Below are 20,430 nucleotides of genomic sequence, written 5' to 3' on the forward strand. Positions count from 1 at the left end.
TTTCTTGTTCATAGAAAATAATTCAATCAAAGCGCGTGTTAGAATGTAGCTATGTTAAGAGTAAATAACCGACGTTGTGTACCAAATTAAAAGTACAAGAACTTTGACGACAGTGCAGGTGTTTTTCTTTCTGGACTTTGGGGTTATGAACTGCAGACCGGACTATCAGTTAGATAAAAGCGAAAATAGGGGTAAATACCTCATTATCAATATTTGCTACCACGACTAAAGATGTATACCGTAAATGACCTAATAAACGCCCTCCTATCTGAAGAACGCCTCTGATCTAATGAACGCCCCCCCCCCTAAGCTTACAATTTTGTAATAAACACCCCTCTCTATTAAACGCCCCCCTCCCCTCCCCTCCCCTGCCAGCTTAAAAGCGCCTGCACCCTGCAGTTTATCATTGGCATTGGATGGTAGGGGTACCATGCGGGAAAGGGCATTTGCGCTGCGATGTGGATAGCTTTTCGCGCCAATAAAGGCTATATGAGTTTCACACATGTGGGTTTTATCGCAGTCCATATGACCATCGTCCTAGTCTGCTATTACAGGATTTTGATATTGCAGAATTCAAAGCGACGGAGTAATAATTATTTTTGTTCGGGAAAAAACAGGTGATTCTGCTACAAACACTGGAATGCCAAAATGCGATGAAAAAGAGAGCCAAAATTATAATTCTTGTACGGGTGACAATAACAGAGACACGGGCATCAATCAGTCCACTGCTTTAAGGACTATGACAATGATAAATGATCTAAAGTATGGAAATAAAACAGGAAGCAATGGCTACTCCCGGAAAGTTCACTCGAAAGAACGAGATGATGCGAACAAGAACAAGCCTAAAATCATAACAAAGAAATGGAATTTCTCAAGAAGATAGCTTTCAACTTCAAAATTCCATAAATGATCCTGTTTATAATGGAGTTGAGAAAATAATTGTTCGCTCGAAAAGAGAAGTATATACTGCTCACATGTCGATTGATGCAACCAGCGACTTTTTAAGAGCAAGGTGAAATAATAACCGTGTTTCCATAGGTAAGAAAAACATTTACTCATTTGGCGCATCCTGAAATAGAAATGATGACGGAAAAAAACGTAGGTGAAACAGCATCAGCGGATACAGCAGACTCGAAAAATAAAAAAAGTGTTTGGACATTGTCTAAGAAAGGTAATAGCAACAGAAATGACGAAAAAAATTATATTTATGTATTTGAGGGGGATTTGGAGACAACGAACAAACTGTTCAAAAACTAGAAAGTCCCTATCAACACAAAATAACAAATGCCAATCAGAAACTGGAACTTGAATAAGACGATCATCATATTGAGGTACAAAAGCAGGAAAACAAGCAAAATCCCGAAACGTAAATCAGAGATTATGTTATTTGTGATCATGCTTGGTGTTGTCACGTGCTGGTTTCCTGTGATCCTATTAGATCTCCTTGAGTCTTATTCCTCACACCAGGCCTTCATACCCCGTCAGGCCTACGTGCTCTACTCCTCCGGTTATGGCTCGTCTGTTAATCCGTGTATATATGGCATTATGAACAGGCGGTTTCGTAAAGAGTTCTTTAACATTTTGAGAATGTGCTGTCAAAAAAGGTATTGTTTCTGATAACGTCCTTTTTACAAGCTATGCCTGGTACTGACGCTAATCATTAATTAAAAGTGGGATTAATTTTATGGTGCTGACGAAATAAGAGGAGTGAGGTTAAGAAAATTGGAGAGTGGTATATAAGGATTTCCAATGTGAACCTATACTAGAAGAACACCAACAACTAGAAACAAGAAAACAACAAGAACTTATGTCCACGTTTTTACACTTTGCGCTTTTGAAATAGCGATCCAAAGTAGACCCATTTAATCTTTTCAAATATTCAGCAAAAGGCTGCATCACTGTCCAAGGCACGTGAGGGGGAATGATTGGCCCACCCCGAAATTTAGCTGAAGTCACTACATCTCGAGAAAGAGATAAGGATAGATGATCTATACTATTAATAGTACAGCGTCTGTTGGACAAACGTTTATGATTGGCCAAGAACGGTATGTTGTCACCAGCCTGCACGATTTCTCGGCACTCGAATCTCCTACACGCCATTTATGTTGCTCAGTATTTTCGGCTTTACCTTCCTTTACAAGGAAGCTGATATACACTCAGACAATGGATCAGCGACTGGTGTATTTGGTTAACCCGTGTCAACCTCTACAAGTCCTGTTGACAGAATTCTAACATCGTGTGTCCGAAAAGCTCGGTTTTTGAGCCACTTTGTGCAACGTTTTAGTAACTGGTATCTTCTACACAACTTTCTTGTTGCTCTGACTTGGTTTCGCCGCTCTGACCTTCCTCTCCCAAGAAATATCGACCAGAGGGAAGACCCTAACCAGGAACTTCCTTTGGGGGCCTTCAAAACACCTATTGCTTTTCAAGGTAAGGTGAGATAGACTTAGGAACTGGTGTACTCGATGAACCTGTGTCTGAGGCTCCATTTGCTCAAGCTTTAAGCTGAGTTGTCTCATCATTGTCTCATCTTTAAGCTGTTGTTAATGTCCCTTTAATAAAACGCTGTGGCTATATGCTCGGCAGTATGGATGGACTAGATGTCCATCCACTTTTCAAGTTATTCAAATAACCCAGTAAATTGTCGACCTATTGAGCTCAAAGTATTCTATATTCGTTGAGAAAGGACAAGATTTCAATTGAGCTTTGCTGTCAGAATAGAACATTTTTCCTTGCTTTCCGACTGTCGGGTTTATAGCCATTGCGTTAATACAAAGAGTCACGTTTTAAAAAGTGGGGCTCTATAAAGTTACAACAAAACAAATAATAACCAGAAGATAATAGACGTGTTAAAAACTCTACTTGTACACTACGGCCGGTACGACACTGTGCACACTTTCTTCTCACAAAACGACGTTACGCTCCTTGGTTTGTACACTTACGGCCGGTACGACACTGTGCACACTTTCGTCTCACAAAACGACGTTACGCTCCTTGGTTTGTACACTTACGGCCGGTACGACACTGTGCACACTTTCTTCTCATAAAACGACGTTACGCTCCTTGGTTTGTACACTTACGGCCGACACGACATTGTGCACACTTTCTTCTCACAAAACGACGTTACGCTCCTTGGTTTGTACACTTACGGCCGACATGACGTTGGGGACACTTTTTTCTCACAAAACGACGTTACGCTCCTTGGTTTGTACACTTACGGCCGACGCGACGGTGGGGACACTTTCTTCTCATAAAACGACGTTACGCTCCTTGGTTTGTACACTTACGGCCGACACGACGTTGGGGACACTTTCTTCTCATAAAACGACGTTACGCTCCTTGGTTTGTACACTTACGGCCGGTACGACGTTGGGGACACTTTCTTCTCACAAAACGACGTTACGCTCCTTGGTTTGTACACTTACGGCCGGTACGACACTGTGCACACTTTCTTCTCACAAAACGACGTTACGCTCCTTGGTTTGTACACTTACGGCCGACACGACGTTGGGGACACTTTCTTCTCACAAAACGACGTTACGCTCCTTGGTTTGTACACTTACGGCCGGTACGACACTGTGCACACTTTCTTCTCACAAAACGACGTTACGCTCCTTGGTTTGTACACTTACGGCCGGTACGACACTGTGCACACTTTCTTCTCATAAAACGACGTTACGCTCCTTGGTTTGTACACTTACGGCCGACACGACATTGTGCACACTTTCTTCTCACAAAACGACGTTACGCTCCTTGGTTTGTACACTTACGGCCGACACGACGTTGGGGACACTTTTTTCTCACAAAACGACGTTACGCTCCTTGGTTTGTACACTTACGGCCGACACGACGGTGGGGACACTTTCTTCTCATAAAACGACGTTACGCTCCTTGGTTTGTACACTTACGGCCGACACGACGGTGGGGACACTTTCTTCTCATAAAACGACGTTACGCTCCTTGGTTTGTACACTTACGGCCGGTACGACGTTGGGGACACTTTCTTCTCACAAAACAACGTTACGCTCCTTGGTTTGTACACTTACGGCCGGTACGGCACTGTGCACACTTTCTTCTCACAAAACGACGTTACGCTCCTTGGTTTGTACACTTACGGCCGGTACGACACTGTGCACACTTTCTTCTCACAAAACGACGTTACGCTCCTTGGTTTGTACACTTGTGGCCGGTACGACACTGTGCACACTTTCTTCTCACAAAACGACGTTACGCTCCTTGGTTTGTACACTTACGGCCGGTACGGCACTGTGCACACTTTCTTCTCACAAAACGACGTTACGCTCCTTGGTTTGTACACTTCCGGCCGACACGACGTTGGGGACACTTTCTTCTCACAAAACGACGTTACGCTCCTTGGTTTGTACACTTACGGCCGACACGACATTGTGCACACTTTCTTCTCACAAAACGACGTTACGCTCCTTGGTTTGTACACTTACGGCCGACACGACGTTGGGGACACTTTTTTCTCACAAAACGACGTTACGCTCCTTGGTTTGTACACTTACGGCCGACACGACGTTGGGGACACTTTTTTCTCACAAAACGACGTTACGCTCCTTGGTTTGTACACTTAAGGCCGACACGACGTTTGGGACACTTTTTCTCACAATCCGACGTTACGCTCCTTGGTTTGTACACTTACGGCCGACACGACGTTGGAGACACTTTCTTCTCATAAAACGACGTTACGCTCCTTGGTTTGTACACTTACGGCCGACACGACGTTGGGGACACTTTCTTCTCATAAAACGACGTTACGCTCCTTGGTTTGTACACTTACGGCCGACACGACGTTGGGGACACTTTCTTCTCAACGACGTTACGCTCCTTAGTTTGTACACTTACGGCCGACACGACGTTGGGGACACTTTTGTCTCACAAAACGACCTTACGCTCCTTGGTTTGTACACTTAGACAAATTCCTCACTGGATGATCTTCCATCTTGCTGTTCGAATTCTTGCCGCCTTTGGCGACAGTGCTATTGTGATTTGTCATTCAGTATTCTGAGCAATTAGCAAATAATTAGCATTTCAATATAAAACATGCGTTTTTTTACGGGCGACTAATCATTTTAACGTCAAACGGAAGCTCCAAAATCATGTAAAAGTCTATCTGTAGTGGTGTGTGAGTTCTCAAATAATTTTGCAAGAGTTTCTAATTTTATCACGAAAACTCTGCAACAACTCGTGATGCACATATAATTAAAAATAGGCATAAACAAAATATGCAATTTCTAACAATAGATCAATAAAACTGGCCTGTTTTCTAACTACTAGGAACGGGATCGAGACTTGCTGCTGCAATGTAAACGGATTTTTAATTACTGCCTCCTGGGCTCGAAATAACAACTTTTCCTTGTCGAGATACTTTTTGGACATTGGACAGCTGTTTTGAAATTGAACAGCTTTTCCCTACAAAATGTTATATCCCATAGTAAAATAAATTATAAACACATCTATTGAAGAAAATAATTCAAAAGACCAGGAATTACCCTAATATTTTTCGCTGAAAAGTCGAAATTTCTTGTTCTTCCAATGTGCTTTCATTCTAACGATCTGCTTAGCGGCCGGCGCCTGGATAGAATACATTGTTTTGGCAACTCCCCCAAAGACAGGAAAGATAATGTAGCCTTTACCATCGCATATATGTTTTTTTAAGCCATCCTACCAGGATTAATTTCTTTCCTTGAGTTTTTAAGTTTTTAAGATGAGTTTTCATTATGTCAAAAGCGGTTTTTGGTTTTTGTAACTTCTTGAATACTGTACGAAAGCTTGAAGGATTTTACCAGGATGTAAAACTGAAGAAAATAAAAAAATTGGAGGACGGCTGTACTAGAAACGCTAACCTCGCCTCGCTTACGCGATCGCATTTCACAGCACCCCGAACTATCACGTTTCTGTCATTGAACACCAGAGACTACCAAGAAAATATTTTTTATTTCATCAACATCGAAAATATGTTACTCACATAAACGTTTGGGTTTCTGTCACGATCACCAGCATTTTCTACACTGTCAATTCGCTAAAGATTTTACCTTCTTCCCCTAAATTGGCGGTTTTACAACATTACTGCTGACTCGAGTGTTTCTCATCACATAACTCCCCTCCATCTTCCCCAGCTTCTAGCTCAGTTGACTCATCTGCCGAGTTATCGTCTTGCTCTTCTGGGGTAGACTCAGGCGGGGAGCCCGCCAAGGGTGCTGTCTGTGGAGCAGGTGCTACCGGAGGGGCCGGAGGTGCTGGAGCAGGAGCGGGTGCGGGAGGAGCGGGTGCGGGAGCGGGTGCGGGGGGTACCGGGGCAGGTGCAGGGGTGGTGGCAGGAGCGGGTGCAGGTGCCGGGGTGGGGGCGGGTGCAGGTGCCGGGGTGGGAGCGGGTGCGGGTGCCGGGGTGGGGGCTGGAGTAGGTGCTGCCGTAGGAGCTGCAGTGTTAGGTGGAGCTTTTGTAGTCTCAGCTGGTTGTGTGGAAGGCTGAAAGGAAGAAATAGATTTTTTATTGAGACGATTTAGGTAATGAAAATGTGAATCTTATTTTTCGTCCAATAGGCCTTTTTTGCGGTTAGAAATACAGAACTAAAGCATGTGTTATCCAAGAAAGAGAAGCTCAAATGGGCATGTTTTGTCAGGAATGCTTTGAAGTATTATACAACTTTTATGAAATGTTGCTGTCGTGTCACAAACGGCGTCGCTATTCATTAAACACCATTGTTCATATGACTGAATACCCATAAGTAAACGACTTTTTTTACCGAGGGCCATGTTAAACGCCACGTTCGCGCAGCTAAGCACCTTAAATATCTAGAACTAAATGGTTCTCTTATAAATTGCTCCTTGAACCTGCCGTGTCCGCTGACAATGTTTCATTAAATGTGGGTATCACACACTTTCGTCTGGGTAGACGTTCAGTACACGAGAAGTAAAAGAGTCTTACCGCAGCTGTTGTTGTCTGTAGGATGGTGACGCTTGGTAGCACCACCCTGTACTGATAGGGGTGGAGAGCCTCCACGGGGTAGGGGTAGGGAGTACTGGCGGGGGCCCTTTGCTTGTATTTACGACAGCTATGGGGGCACTTTAGGTTGATGTCGGTGTTGGTGGAGCAGTAGCCCGCTTGAGCCCACTCTGGACAGCGGACATCCTCATCAGTGTACTTGAACCTTGTCTCTGCCATTAACAGATACTCCATAGTTATTGGTTACATTTGAAAATGCAACAGTTTGGTATAATACTTTCTATAAACCTCAGTTACTCACTTGTGAGTTAAAACGTTGCGTGGCTCATGGTGGCGGCTAATACCTTAAATAAACTGTTATCTCAGCCAATCAACATGCCATACTGCTACTAGTATCTAGCTTGGTTAATTGACTTTTATGGTAATGCTTTTCTTGCTTTTCTTTTTTCAAATATCTTAAATTGTTACATATATATTTTTTAAATTTTAAATCTCTGCATTATTCTTTACTTCGGATGTGACATTTAGCCGGTTTTATTTCAGGATGGTTTGAATTTTATAGTGATTGAAGCGAATAAAGGCCGGCGCTGTTATAACAAATAAACATGCGCTTCAATTGCTGACTTAAGTTTTATTTTAGGATTAGATACTGCATTCATGAATGCGAGTAAATGTGTTATCACTCAATAAAGATAATACAAGCTAGCGTCCCCAACGACTCTTTTACGTCGCCTATATAGCAAGGGGGCAACTGCCTTGCTAGGGATGCACAGCTCTCAAGAGAACCAGGCATACCCATCTTGTCCCGGGTTCGAACCCTGGCCCCTTGCCTGACAACTACTGAGGTATTGCGTTACCGGAGATATCGCGTTACACTCACCGGGTCCACACAGCTCACAGCTGAGTTTGCAGTTCTGCATCATGTAGTCAGGAAGCCTCACGCAGTCACCCTTCACCTTCCATCCATTGCAATGTCTTTCTCCTGCCAAATCCTTGCACTTTTTCGAGTCTCCTGTAACAATATCAAGGTGTTTATTCCATCTTAACAACCAAGCTATTTTCATCCACACATCTCACATCCCGCCATAAGCGAAACATCGAGTATTACGGTTGCAGTAGATACGCGCTACGTCAACCAACTTGTGGTTTTTGTGATGAAGCCAATAAGGATGGGAGAATCTTTTAGATTGACGTGAACTTTATTAGTCAATCAGCGGTTGATATATGCATAAAAGCACATCAGAAAACGACGATCCTACTAGTTTAAAGCTCATATAAATCACTACAGGGTTTCTCCTAAATATCTTGGTGGTCATATCAAGTTGTAAGTTGCTGGGCTGTGCCTTCCTTGTTTGGAAATAGCTCACAGTCAATCAAACTGGGGGGGGGGTTGATTAGTTTGATTGACTACTCGTTAGTTTGATTGACTTCATAGACTCATAGACAGCGGGATGGACTGTACAAATTTATGCCCAATTACCGTTCTCCTTCTTGCAGAATCTGCACGTCCAAGGGCAGTTACCCACTGCGTAGTTCAACTTTTTCAGGCAATTTCCCTCATCAGCAAGGGATTCGCAGTCTTTTCCCTTATCCTTGCAATCTTCAGGGTCGATGGTGACTGTTCCATAAAGATAAAAAGGTACATTTCAAGCTTATGTTATACCATTGTATAACATACCTTTTCTTTAGCCACGTCCCCTGTTTTTGATGCAAGCAGCATATAAAACGTCGCTAAAGACAAGCCGCGTAGCGAAAAGTAGCCTGGGAATGAAACTAGATTTCTATTATTTTCATTTTTTTATCAGTCAGATTAAGGTTAAAATCGATTTTGTTAAAACGGTTATCAGCTATGGAGTAAGTATATCAAACCTAAAGCCTGTCAATGTTCGTTTCCCCTTACCATCATAATTACATAAATGTCTTCCTTAACTTTTCTTTCTTCCCTATTATTCTCACTTAATTTTACAGCTGTTTTTAACACTTTTAGCACCTCTATCACGATTGTTTACATCGCTTTCACGGAATGTCTTATCTTCCACACTAGTTTCACACTTTCTCACATATGCTATCCAACCCTTTTGCTTTCTCCTTCATTTGCTGCTTTACCCATCATTGTCCGCCTATTTTTCCTTGAATTAATTTTATTTATTCCCTTCCCTTTTTATCCCCCACCCCACAACAACAAAACAAAAAATGGTAAAAAATGTTACTCTTTTTTTCTTGATTGATTCACTTCAGGAAGCCCGCACTTACATCGTGTACATGATTCAACAGATTCCGCAAATTCGAAAATACCCGCGATGTGTTCCTCCTAAGACTTTGAGCAGCTAAACATTTTATCTAATCTCGCCTGTTTCATTTAAAAGTAAAAACTTCCTACGTGTTCTCCAGTTGACGTCTGGCTCGTTACCAGGCTCCGATGGGCCCTCGTCGTCTCCGGAACTCACTTCAGCCTCGCTTTCATTTGTCGGCGGCGATACGCCACGCAGATCTGAAAAGTCAAGTTGGTGGGGATTAATCCATTGTGATCCCAGCTACAAAATATAAAGTTTAAAGTGAAAAAGGCGAATCTGAAAGGAATACGCAAGTTAAGGCGAATCTGTATGGAATACGCAAGTTATTACGCAGCCGACTTGAAAAAATCTCATAAATTTCAAAATTATTTCTATTTTAGCTGGAATGTGCCTATTGTTCAGATGTTTTTAGGCCTTCGTTTTTTAGATTGCTACTAAGAGATATAGGATTCATCCGTGCCGATATTTTAAAGCTGCATTGTTTACTTTCGGAGGGCCAACGGAAACCCCAACCGACAAAATACTCTATTAGAATACGCGCTATTTAACAGACCATCCGATCTAAATTATCAATCACATCCTCAAAGAAACTTTCAAAAGACACTCTGCTTTCACAATTTGTAAATATTTTTTTTGCGTTTTCTGATAAAAATCGCCGGAGATTGTAATGTTATTGACTGTAATTCAACTGGTGACAATGACGCTTTATTCACACTGGACTCACTGGATGCAATTTCTTCCGTGGGGGCATATGAAGAAAGCGTTGTCGTTTTGGGGTCTGGTACCGAGCAATTTTAGTTATTTTTTTCAGAAGGTTTTCTCCATTGACAAAAGATTTCATTATTCATATAAAGTTTTCCTAAGCACCTGCGGTACGGCAGCATTAAAAATGACAAGAATCATGCAGGTTTTCCAAATAAGGAATATATTAGTTTCCTTATATGGAAGTGACCGCATCTGGGAAAAACGACAAGTTTTGACTAAATTTTCTTGATATGAGGGGGAGGAGGTGCAAATGATATTTTCTGCAATCACAATATCGGGCCTTTATGTATCTCCTTCTCCGCAGGCATCTCCAGTTTTTTGTAATTTATATGAATTTGGGTCCCTGTGGCGAGTTGGACCGAGAATCGCTTTTTTCACTAACCCAATATCAAACATATCAATATTTGGGTGACCTTCAAACCCGCTCGGTCAATCTCTCGGAGGCCTGGGTCTAAGGACTTTATAGGATTAGTAAGGAAAATATTTGACCAAGCGAGCAAGTTTTGCTTAATAATTTTTGCAGCGAGTCTCAAATTGACAGGAATCAGCATTTTTTACCATGTTTTCTGGAGATCCGGGAGCGGGAAAACTTTAGCTCTTCTAAATATGGACATCTATGCCCATATAAGGCAATACATACGAAGGACACTATCCGTGGGGAATATGTTTAATATGGCCCGAAAAGAGAAAAACTTTTTCCACTCGAGACGCCTGCGGAGGAGGCTGGTGTCCTGACTGCGTGTGGGAATAAGTGGGCGGGGCGTACGATTATGAATTTAGCTCGTTCTTAGGGATGTTTAGACTCTTTATTGAAATATTGGAATATTCTTTAATTTTGTAAAACATCATTATCACAGATTATGTTATACTATGCTATGATTTCGAATAGAATGGGTTTTGTTGTAAAAAATATTAAAAGTAAAAGTGATACTGGTGGATTTCTTATGCTATTTGCTTCGATTTTTTTTAAAGAAGTAAGATCCTAATCTATGCATCCTTTCCCTATCTTATGTTGCATCAAGATACCCATTTTTACATCAAACGAGTTTCTATTTAACACGGAATCGCGAGTCGCCTATAGTTCTTTCGATTTTGCGAAATACCTTTTCAATATCGCTGAGAACATTTGATTGGTTGGCGGTGGTTAAAAGGAATATTTGTTAAAAGAATCACCTGTGGCTAAAAAAGCGTAAAAAATGTCAAAATTAATATCTCTTACCTTTCGCATATAGAGTAGAAAATACGGTAAAAAGTACCAACAATAGGGGACGCCTTAACATGGTTTGTACTCTGTGAAATAATAAATATGAAATATTTAAAATCGTAAATATATATGCCACAAATTGATATGGAGTACATCATTCTTTATTCTGGTTGTGCCTTTGGTGACATTCTCCTGACCAATGACAGAACAACGTTCAATATCTTCGTGGGGTAACTTTAAGGTCTGTTAAAACGAACTTCTCAATGAACAGAACAACGTTTGAAACTCTCCGTGGTAAAACTTCGCATCCCACATGCTATAGTTTTCCCATTTATTAATTTTTTTTGAGGATTGAAATATCAATCTCCCTCCCACATGGAGAGAAATGGCATATAGCATGGCCCAATTCATAACCGAAAACAAACACATAAAAGAGTCGTAAATCACTGGTACTGACACAAAATGAACTGCTCTCATTGACAAATATTTACCTTATTCAAAGAAAACTGCAACTGAAATACAAATAATAAGAAATATCAGTTGGGCGGCTACTGATCGCCACTGTTACAAGAAACTTCACTTAAAAGCACATCTCAACACTTTACTTACCTGTCTTTACAAAGAATATAAGAACTCTAGAATTTCTTACGCTTTAATATCCAAGGCATAAATAATGAAATACCGAATCTGGTGATGACATCAAAAAGGATGTGAAAAAGTTTTTTTTTTTTTTCAAAATCGAGCTTCACTTTCTTTCGTTCGTTTTGATTATCCAAATGATCACACTTTTTAAAAAAAATGTTATTTATTTTGCACACTTTGTCTTATATATTTAGAAGCATCCAATGTTTTGCTATCAAATATTCCATTACGGGTTTTCCGGCTACGCACCATATCTTGCATGAAGGTTTATAGCAGGTTAGAGAGAACGCTGCATTGACAAATCAAGTGCTCACATGCCAGAAGTGTTTAAAAATGTATTTTCAGGGTGGTAAATAAAACCGCCCCTATCTAAACGGGTTTTTAATCCTCTTTAGCCTAAAAGTTTCGTGTGAATATACTCAACAATCTTATTACAACTACTCGTTATGCCCTGAATTCCAATAGTATAAAATTTTCAACCTTGGCGCTTTCAAAATTGATTTCTTTAAGGAAGGAAGGCATAAACTGCAGAAAAAATTGATGGGATATACATGATCTTTTATATTTACACCAAAATCCAAATATTTTTGAGAGAACTGTGTTATTCCTTACAGCCTTTTAAATATTTATAAAATATTACCATGATAAAAGCCCGTCTAACATGTAATGAGAATTATTTGGTATTTTTAATTGTTGTGTAGAATTATAATTGTCCTTTTCCATAAAGACATTTAAAGCTTCCTCTTACCAATAATGCAAAGCGAGCTTCGTTCCAAGATTATACATGACAACAGTTGATTAAACGAAGCGATTTAAACATTTTTAATAAGTGTGGCTTTCTGTGTAAAACAAACTAAAGCTGGTAAACTTCATAAAACTAAAGTCCCTGATATTAACGACAAACCTTACGTTAGAAGACAACAAACACACGAAGCTACCAAGACGGGAAATTTAATTTCATTAAAACTGGACTGTCAATGTCAAACTCATAATGTCTTTGATCTACGGATATGTGGTCGCTGGCAAGGCCGCTTTTTTAAAACCAAAAAAACCCTGAACCATATCATTATTGCTATCTTAAAAATAAGGTTTTAAATGCTTCTTAACGGTTATACCTGAAAGGTTCATAATACTTGCATTTAATTGAAAAACAATAAATGAAGTGAATTAAGGAAACGATTACCTGTTAAAACGCTTTCATTTGCCTTCTCTTTATGGGTTTTTCGAATTAAAAATTTAAGAGTGCGTTTGATGACACCATACAAAAGCCAACAAACGATAAGGTTTATGAAATGGCTTTTGGCATTCTATTATGAAAACGGATAAATATTGGTGTTTTTGTCTGAAAAGATATAAAAAAATTTTAACCATGATTTCAATTTGTTTCAATTTTGACTATTATAAAGACCAACTTGATTTTTCCCTCTGTATTTCTTTACTAACTGTTATCTGTTCTTGTGCACAGGAATTATACGTTTAACACACAACCCTAAAAAAATTAATCGACAAAATACAATATTTTATGCACTTATTATATTGCTTATGCAACTTTAGTTTTCAAGCCGCTTTTATTAAAACAAAAATACCGGAATGGGATTAATATATAGAATAAACAAAGAGAAGCTTATTGACTGATATTTTCTTTTCATCCTTTTACGAAAAGCACGCCAAATCAATCTCCTAGGTTTATTGCCCGTGTTTTATTTGTTCCAAGATAGCAGTGGACATTTCTTTAATTTATCGCGCGCCGTCTCGAAGCGAGTGGGGGACGCATTGAGCTTTTAAAAAAATGTTTTAGTAATGAAAAAGTAAATAAACCTTACACGTATTGATTTGAAATGCACCATGTGTCATTTCTCACTTCGCTGTATGAAATGTAACGCTTTTTAAATTGTTCCTTCAACAAACCTTACTTTCATAACCTCGAAATAAAGTTTTAACATGTTTTTATTTCTTTTTTATTTTTAAGATATATAAGGCTCCTTTATGAAGGAAAGCCGATTGTATATATTCTATCTATATTAGGTAAATATAGAGCCGATATATCCATAGAAACAAACGAATATAAATAAATTTTCGTGAAAGCCTTATTGCTTTTTAATTAATGTTTGGTGGACACTAGATAAAAGTTATTTGCTTGAACGTAATGCTAACAAAAAACAGATAGATCCGGATCGGATGTGAACGAGGTTAACATACGTTCCGTAACACTTGCGAAGTGTAGCTAGGTGACAGAAGGCAATTTAGAACACTTATAATTAGAATTCAAGCGGTTAAAAAGTGCCCTCAGAAAGAAAGATCAGCCTTACAAAGCTCGGCAAACGAAGAGAGGTGATATCATGAATGTTGCAGGAATTCTCACATTTCTCGGCTTCTGTCTCATCTTCCTCAACGTACAAGGTAGGGTATATAATTTATTTTGATTATTAGAAACACGAAAAGCAAGAGGATTTTTCCCCTTTTTTGCAAGGAGCATCATTGAATAAAGAAAAAACGAAAAGGGTTATATAGTTTTAACACACTTAGACATACCCAAGTAGGCTTTATATTTTCTTGTTTCATAAAATAACTTCCGGATCGGGTTAGATATCTTACAACAGAACTCCAAATTCTTGTCATATGTTTTTTTCCTGCCAAAACCACTCCCAGAACCAAAGACATAGCATTTCTTCATAAATGCGGAAATTTTTCAAACTAAGATTTTTTGCCAATCAAAAGAAGTGTTGTTCAATGTCCAACCCAACATGCTGTTTTCAAAGTGGCGTTTTCGCTTTAAGCAGCTTGCATCGCCGATTTCTGTTCAAAAGCTGATTAGTATTCCAATATCCTACCTTTTTCAATTTCAAAAATATCTTAGGAAATGGAGATAGCAAAACGGAAAATAATCTAAAACGGCAAAATAAAAATAATAAGACGCGACAATTGTCATTGACCATTATCCACGAAAACGGAAACACATTCTCCATGACACTCTTTCAAACAAGGGACTTTGATAAAAAATGTTTAATTTTCATTTTGAATTCACTGATGATGTGTTTGTTTGGTTCTGATATACGTCTTTGCGCAAGTGTCAACTGCTAAACTTTTTCTCACGGGAAAATAAGGCCGGGCTTGACTTGTCACGTGACTAGTCTATCGCCATCGCTCGTATTCCTAGCATATGGTGACTTGTCTATCGCCATCGCTCGTACTCCTAGCATATGGTGACTTGTCTATCGCCATCGCTCGTACTCCTAGCATATGGTGACTTGTCTATCGCCATCGCTCGTACTCCTAGCATATGGTGACTTGTCTATCGCCATCGCTCGTACTCCTAGCATATGGTGACTTGTCTATCGCCATCGCTCGTACTCCTAGCATATGGTGACTTGTCTATCGCCATCGCTCGTACTCCTAGCATATGGTGACTAGTCTGTCGCCATCGCTCGTACTCCTAGCATATGGTGACTAGTCTATCGCCATCGCTCGTACTCCTACCATATGAGGGTCACTACTACTTGCACTATACTTTTCATGAATTCTCCAACTTTCTGGCAAAGCAAATACTGTGGTTTACAATAGCATTTTCCTCCTTTTTTCATCTTCATTTTCATTTTTTCTTCTTCACTTTTATTTCTTATCTTTTATTTCTTAAGGTTAACAAACCAAATAATTACTCTAAATCAATGAATTGTATGACTATTTCGCGTCAGTGTAAGATGACCAGAAATTTAATTGAAAAAATTGTCTTAATTCAGTCATCTGAGCCAAAGTGAATCACCTAAAATTATAGTAATTCATTTCATAAGGGATAAGTCCACATAATGCATCCTTAGAAAGCCATAAATCTTTATTAACTTTCGCCCATCTAAAATGACCACTATGCATTAGCCCTCCCCTTCCTTCCCAATTATTAGAGTCAGGAGGCTTTTTAAAACACCTTTTTAAATATCCAATTACGTAAAAATTCCATCGGTGTTTTTCATCTTTTCTATTTGATTGGAAGGGCATGCATCCAGATGGGCTGAACCACCACATAATATACTAATACTTAAAGCCGCATTGTCACCAGTTTACTTCCGGTCGATTACATAACAATATATGATGATTTTTAACGGAAAACGGGAACAATATTTCAAAATATTGAAAGCAGTGTGTTTATTGGAAGTTTCTTTGAGGATGTGATTGATAATTTAGAGCGGGTGGCCTGTTTAATATCTCGGATTTTAATAGATTCTTTTGTCTTTAAACGGTTGAGGTCTCCGTCGGACCTCCGGAAGTAAACTGGTGACAATGCGGCTTAAAAATAATAATAATAATCGGCTTAAGATTTTACACGTTGCGTAAGAAATATTGACATCTAAATTCGATAGGCGCCGTCGGTGTCATCATAGAAGTCTAGGAAGCTAGATTTTCCATTTTCGTATAGTTAAACCTAATTAAAATAGGTTATGTAGTGGCAAGTGCCTCTTAGACGAGAAAAAGAAGCATTACGTTTCAATTTAAAAATATCCTTTCTGGGGATTCCCTTCAAAAATGTCCATAAAGAGTTTCCCTTCATACTATGAACCAACATTGATATCAAGTAATTCCTCCTCTAGCCCGAAGCGCTCGGTCAGTAGACATTGACTCAGACAAATGTGGACAACGATCCATCTTAGAAAAACGCGTTGTTTCGGGAAGCGAAGTCGAGCCGCAAAGTTGGCCCTGGCAGGTCCACCTCCTTCAGTCGAGAGATGGCACTTTTCTGCATAAATGTGGAGGTGCGCTGATTGACAGGGAATGGGTAGTGACCGCTGCCCACTGCGTTTTCCAAGAACCCGATGTGAGCCATTACAAGGTTATTCTTGGTAAGCACATGTTAGGCAAAGGGATAGGGGTAGCAAGAACAAGCTACTTAAAGTTATATTATGATAAAGCGAGCTTTAAAATAAAAAAAAAATGAACAAGTAAGCGGGCTATCCGATGAGCGACATCGAAATCCAACCCGACTACTCGTTACAAACTCGTAAATATCTTTGCTCTTGACAAAGGTGGAATAAAAAGGTTGAAAATCTGTATGTTTTTAAGATATACTGCGCAAATTCCAGGCCAAAGCGGGCAGGGGTGCCTCGGGGGAGGGGTGTTCTCTAATCCACGAAAGAGCAAAATCAAGTAACAAATTATATTTCACGTGTTTCTTTGTGAGTGTTATCTTTAGCTTCTCGTGTTTCTAGTGTGTCCATTCATTTCTGGGATGACGCCGTAAAATAGTTCGAAAACATAATAATAGTGCATATATCTACGGCCTATGTCGACCTGCAGTTTATTGCCGATGAAGTTTAACTAAGGTAAACCGGCTATGCCATGTTGATACGCCCTAACATAAACGAAACAGCTGGTCCGACTGATGCCAATGTGTGTATGCTAGTGTGCTTTTAAAGTTCACTATCTATCGACTGACGTAATAGTTGACAATTTTCTTGATTGGCTTTTTTTTACAGGGGATTTCAACCGTGATATAAAAGAGCCGACAGAACAAGAGTTTGACGTGTCAACGCTTCATCTTCATCAGCGATTTCTGACCGATAAGGGTTATGGGTACGATATCGCTCTTTTGAAGCTCTCCAGGCCGGCTGTCATTAACGAGTTCGTCAGAACTGTGTGCCTTCCAGCACAGGGAAGCAGAGCACTTGAGGGAACCATGTGTTTTATTACAGGTAAAAACATACCAAATTATATTAAAGGGGCTGCGTGACTACGCGTCTAGTTTGCGCATATGATATGTTATTTTCCTCGTGGACCAAACCAATTGTATCATCATAAAGAAGTAGTAATAGATATTCCTATTTGAATCTTAAGTGTTGCAAAAACATTACAGTCAGTCCTTTTAATGAAAAAAGGCTGTGTGACCATCGTCACACTATGACGAATTATGTGATCGGATGTTTCGCTTTTCTATATCATTTCGGTAATAGACAATAAGTAACAAAATCGACGCATATCAAGTCTGAGAAAGTGGGTGGGATAAAGGAGTGTTACATTTTCGTTTTGCCTCTTCCAAAGTAGCGCTCTGAACCTAAACAAGACTTATTATATATAAGCATTTAACTCTAGCCCTATGTTAATACAATTTCCACTTTAAGGATGGGGTAAAACTAACATCACTGAAGACAAATCCGTTACACTACGGGAGGCACAACTGCCGATTGTCGGCCAGAAAGAATGCAACAACTCGAACTCGTGGTTCCATATCGTTGATGAGACAAGCATGCTATGCGCCGGCTATGGCGAGAATAGAGGCAACTTGAGCAAGATTAGCGGATGCAATGGTGACAGTGGGGGGCCATTCGTATGCGACGAAGGTGAGCTTAAAAAAGGCCAATTGCTCCCGCTCAATGCCGAGTCACCCAAGAATCCATTTCCATTGGCTAATTCAAGCGAGTCACTGAGAAACTTTCAATCAAATATCATTAATAAAGCATCAGACTTCAATCGTGGATGGTTATTTCAAAGTTTTTTTTTGCAAATAAAACGTTGTATTTGCAATGATAAACGATATTAAAGGAGAAGTTGATCGACATTCTTTAAAGCTCTAAAAAGAGAGAGAACTGGTGGGGTAATAGGTGATGTTTGAGTCGTTACTCTCATGGGATCATTGAGAAGTTTGGTTTGTATAAAAAGGATAATTGCGAGGTTTGGTTTGTGACGAAGAGGATCATTGAGAAGTTCGGTTTGTGACGGAGGGGATCATTTGAGAAATTTGGTTTGTTTAAAAGAAGATCATTGAGATGTTTGGTTTGTGTAAAAGAGGATCATTGAGAAGTTTGGTTTGTGTAAAAGAGGATCATTGAGAAGTTTGGTTTATGTAAATGGGAATCATTTGAGAAGTTTGGTTTGTGACGGAGAGGATCATTTAGAAGTTTGATTTGTGATGGAGCGGATCATTGAGAAGTTTGGTTTGTGTAAAACAGGATCATTGAAAAGTTTGGTTTGTGTAAAAGAGGATCATTGAGAAGTTTGGTTTGTGACGCAGGGAGAGGTTCAGTTTGTGACTAAAAGGGGTTATTAAAAGTTAATTCAGCTGTGATGTGTTTTCAAGACAATTTGGATTTTTCAAATGTTTAGAGCTGGTTACCAGGTACCTCTATAGGAAAACATCTATAAAGTATAAATCGATACTTTATTTTCATACCAGCTAATAGTTCCCGTCTTGTTTAAGGTGGCTCTTGGGTACCTCTATAGGAAAACATCCATTAAGTATAGATCGATACTTTGTTTTCATACTAACTAATCGTGCCCGTCTTGTTTAAGGTGGCTCTTGGGTACCTCTATAGGAAAACATCCATAAAGTATAAATCGATACTTTGTTTTCATACTAACTAATCGTGCCCGTCTTGTTTAAGGTGGCTCTTGGGTACTTCGTGGTGTTGTGAGCTGGGGAGACCCCAAGTGTCAGGCTGGATCATTCTACTCAGTGTTCACCCGAATCAGCTCATTTATTGACTGGATGAAGATAGGAATGCAGTCCAACATCACTCCACCTTCAAACATTGGTACGCATGATCTCACGAGAAGCAGCCAAATTGATTTTTTTCTCAAATTACTGAGCATAAATGATGTAAATGTAATATTTATGTATTTTGGATTGTAATATTCAAAGGAATTATCTTTAACCTGGATTCAAGGGGCAGTGTCATGATGAGAGCTTTGAAATAGCTCTCCGGGTCCGGACACAAGAATTTCAGTCAAATTCTAATATTGACGAGCTTTTGGAACATGTGAGGAGACTTCAATTCAAAGGAAATGACCACAAACTATCAATAAACATAGTTTTCAATAAGATATTGCATATTATTTTAACAAGGCATTGACAGCTTAAAGTTCAACTGTTTGTAGACAATTAAAAGCCTACAATAAACACTGACTCCAGACATGCGCAGTACCATGACGCCCCTTTAAGTGGTTGAGTATCGACCTGATCTCTTGTCTTATTATTGTGTTTCAGTTGACTCCTGCAGGGATTCCCATTATTATTGTAACAAGTGGAAGGAATTATCATTCTGTACCGAGCCATGGTATAAAAAGCGTATGGGAGTGTACTGTCGCAGTACGTGTAGTCTCTGCTCAATAGAGAATACTTCCCAATGGACCAACTGATATGACGAAGAGAGGGGCGGAGCGTCAACAAGTGTTACACATTAGAATTACATGTACTTCATATTACAGGGCATTGAGTGTATTTAGTTTGTTTGATTTTTGAATGATTATAATATATTAGAATTGACTTGGATCTGCTCTTAGTCTTTTATTAGTCTTTGGTATTAGATTGGGTATTCAGCGAACTTTCGTTAACGAGTTCCAACCGCAATAGCAAGTGTTTTTCTGTGATCTTCGGACAACGTCTTGTGATGAGATTGTGTGACGAAGATCATTTGGACTGATGTTCGAGGCGGGTACCCTGGATTTGCTGAGGGGGGGGGGGGGGAGGGGGGCTTGGGGTGCGCAGCCATAAGTATCATATGCCGTGCAATAAAGTAAATATGCGCAGTACTTTTTCGAAACACTGATTCCGCTAAGAAATCGGAGAGCCAAAT

The 20,430-nt window shown here is 39.7% G+C and overlaps 2 protein-coding genes across 3 annotated transcripts; one reads left to right on the forward strand and one right to left on the reverse strand.

The window, feature by feature from the left end:
- Window positions 1-5,942: 5,942 nt before the first annotated feature.
- LOC5502513 (nematocyst expressed protein 8-like) lies at window positions 5,943-13,824 on the reverse strand. 2 transcript variants are annotated; one of them, XM_032370778.2, is made up of 8 exons: window positions 11,843-11,903; window positions 11,725-11,745; window positions 11,249-11,319; window positions 9,351-9,461; window positions 8,451-8,588; window positions 7,851-7,982; window positions 6,953-7,182; window positions 5,943-6,492 (listed from the first exon to the last, which is right to left on the reverse strand). In XM_032370778.2, the coding sequence occupies exons 3-8, from the start codon at window positions 11,307-11,309 to the stop codon at window positions 6,091-6,093; spliced, it is 1,074 nt and encodes a 357-aa protein (XP_032226669.2). In that variant the 5' UTR covers window positions 11,310-11,319; window positions 11,725-11,745; window positions 11,843-11,903; the 3' UTR covers window positions 5,943-6,090. The 2 variants fall into 2 exon arrangements, with proteins under 2 accessions (XP_032226669.2, XP_032226670.2); XM_032370779.2 differs by having other exon boundaries at window positions 9,381-9,461; window positions 11,725-13,824.
- A 193-nt stretch (window positions 13,825-14,017) lies between these two features.
- LOC5502510 (elastase-1) lies at window positions 14,018-20,126 on the forward strand. The gene is made up of 6 exons (XM_032370780.2): window positions 14,018-14,275; window positions 16,456-16,704; window positions 17,338-17,553; window positions 17,980-18,198; window positions 19,240-19,389; window positions 19,842-20,126. Exons 1-6 carry the CDS (start codon window positions 14,215-14,217, stop codon window positions 19,991-19,993), a joined length of 1,047 nt encoding a protein of 348 aa, XP_032226671.2. The 5' UTR covers window positions 14,018-14,214; the 3' UTR covers window positions 19,994-20,126.
- The last annotated feature ends 304 nt before the right edge of the window (window positions 20,127-20,430 follow it).

This window comes from Nematostella vectensis, chromosome 7 (assembly GCF_932526225.1).
Source record: "Nematostella vectensis chromosome 7, jaNemVect1.1, whole genome shotgun sequence".
In the NCBI taxonomy this organism is placed as follows: Eukaryota; Metazoa; Cnidaria; class Anthozoa; order Actiniaria; family Edwardsiidae; genus Nematostella; species Nematostella vectensis.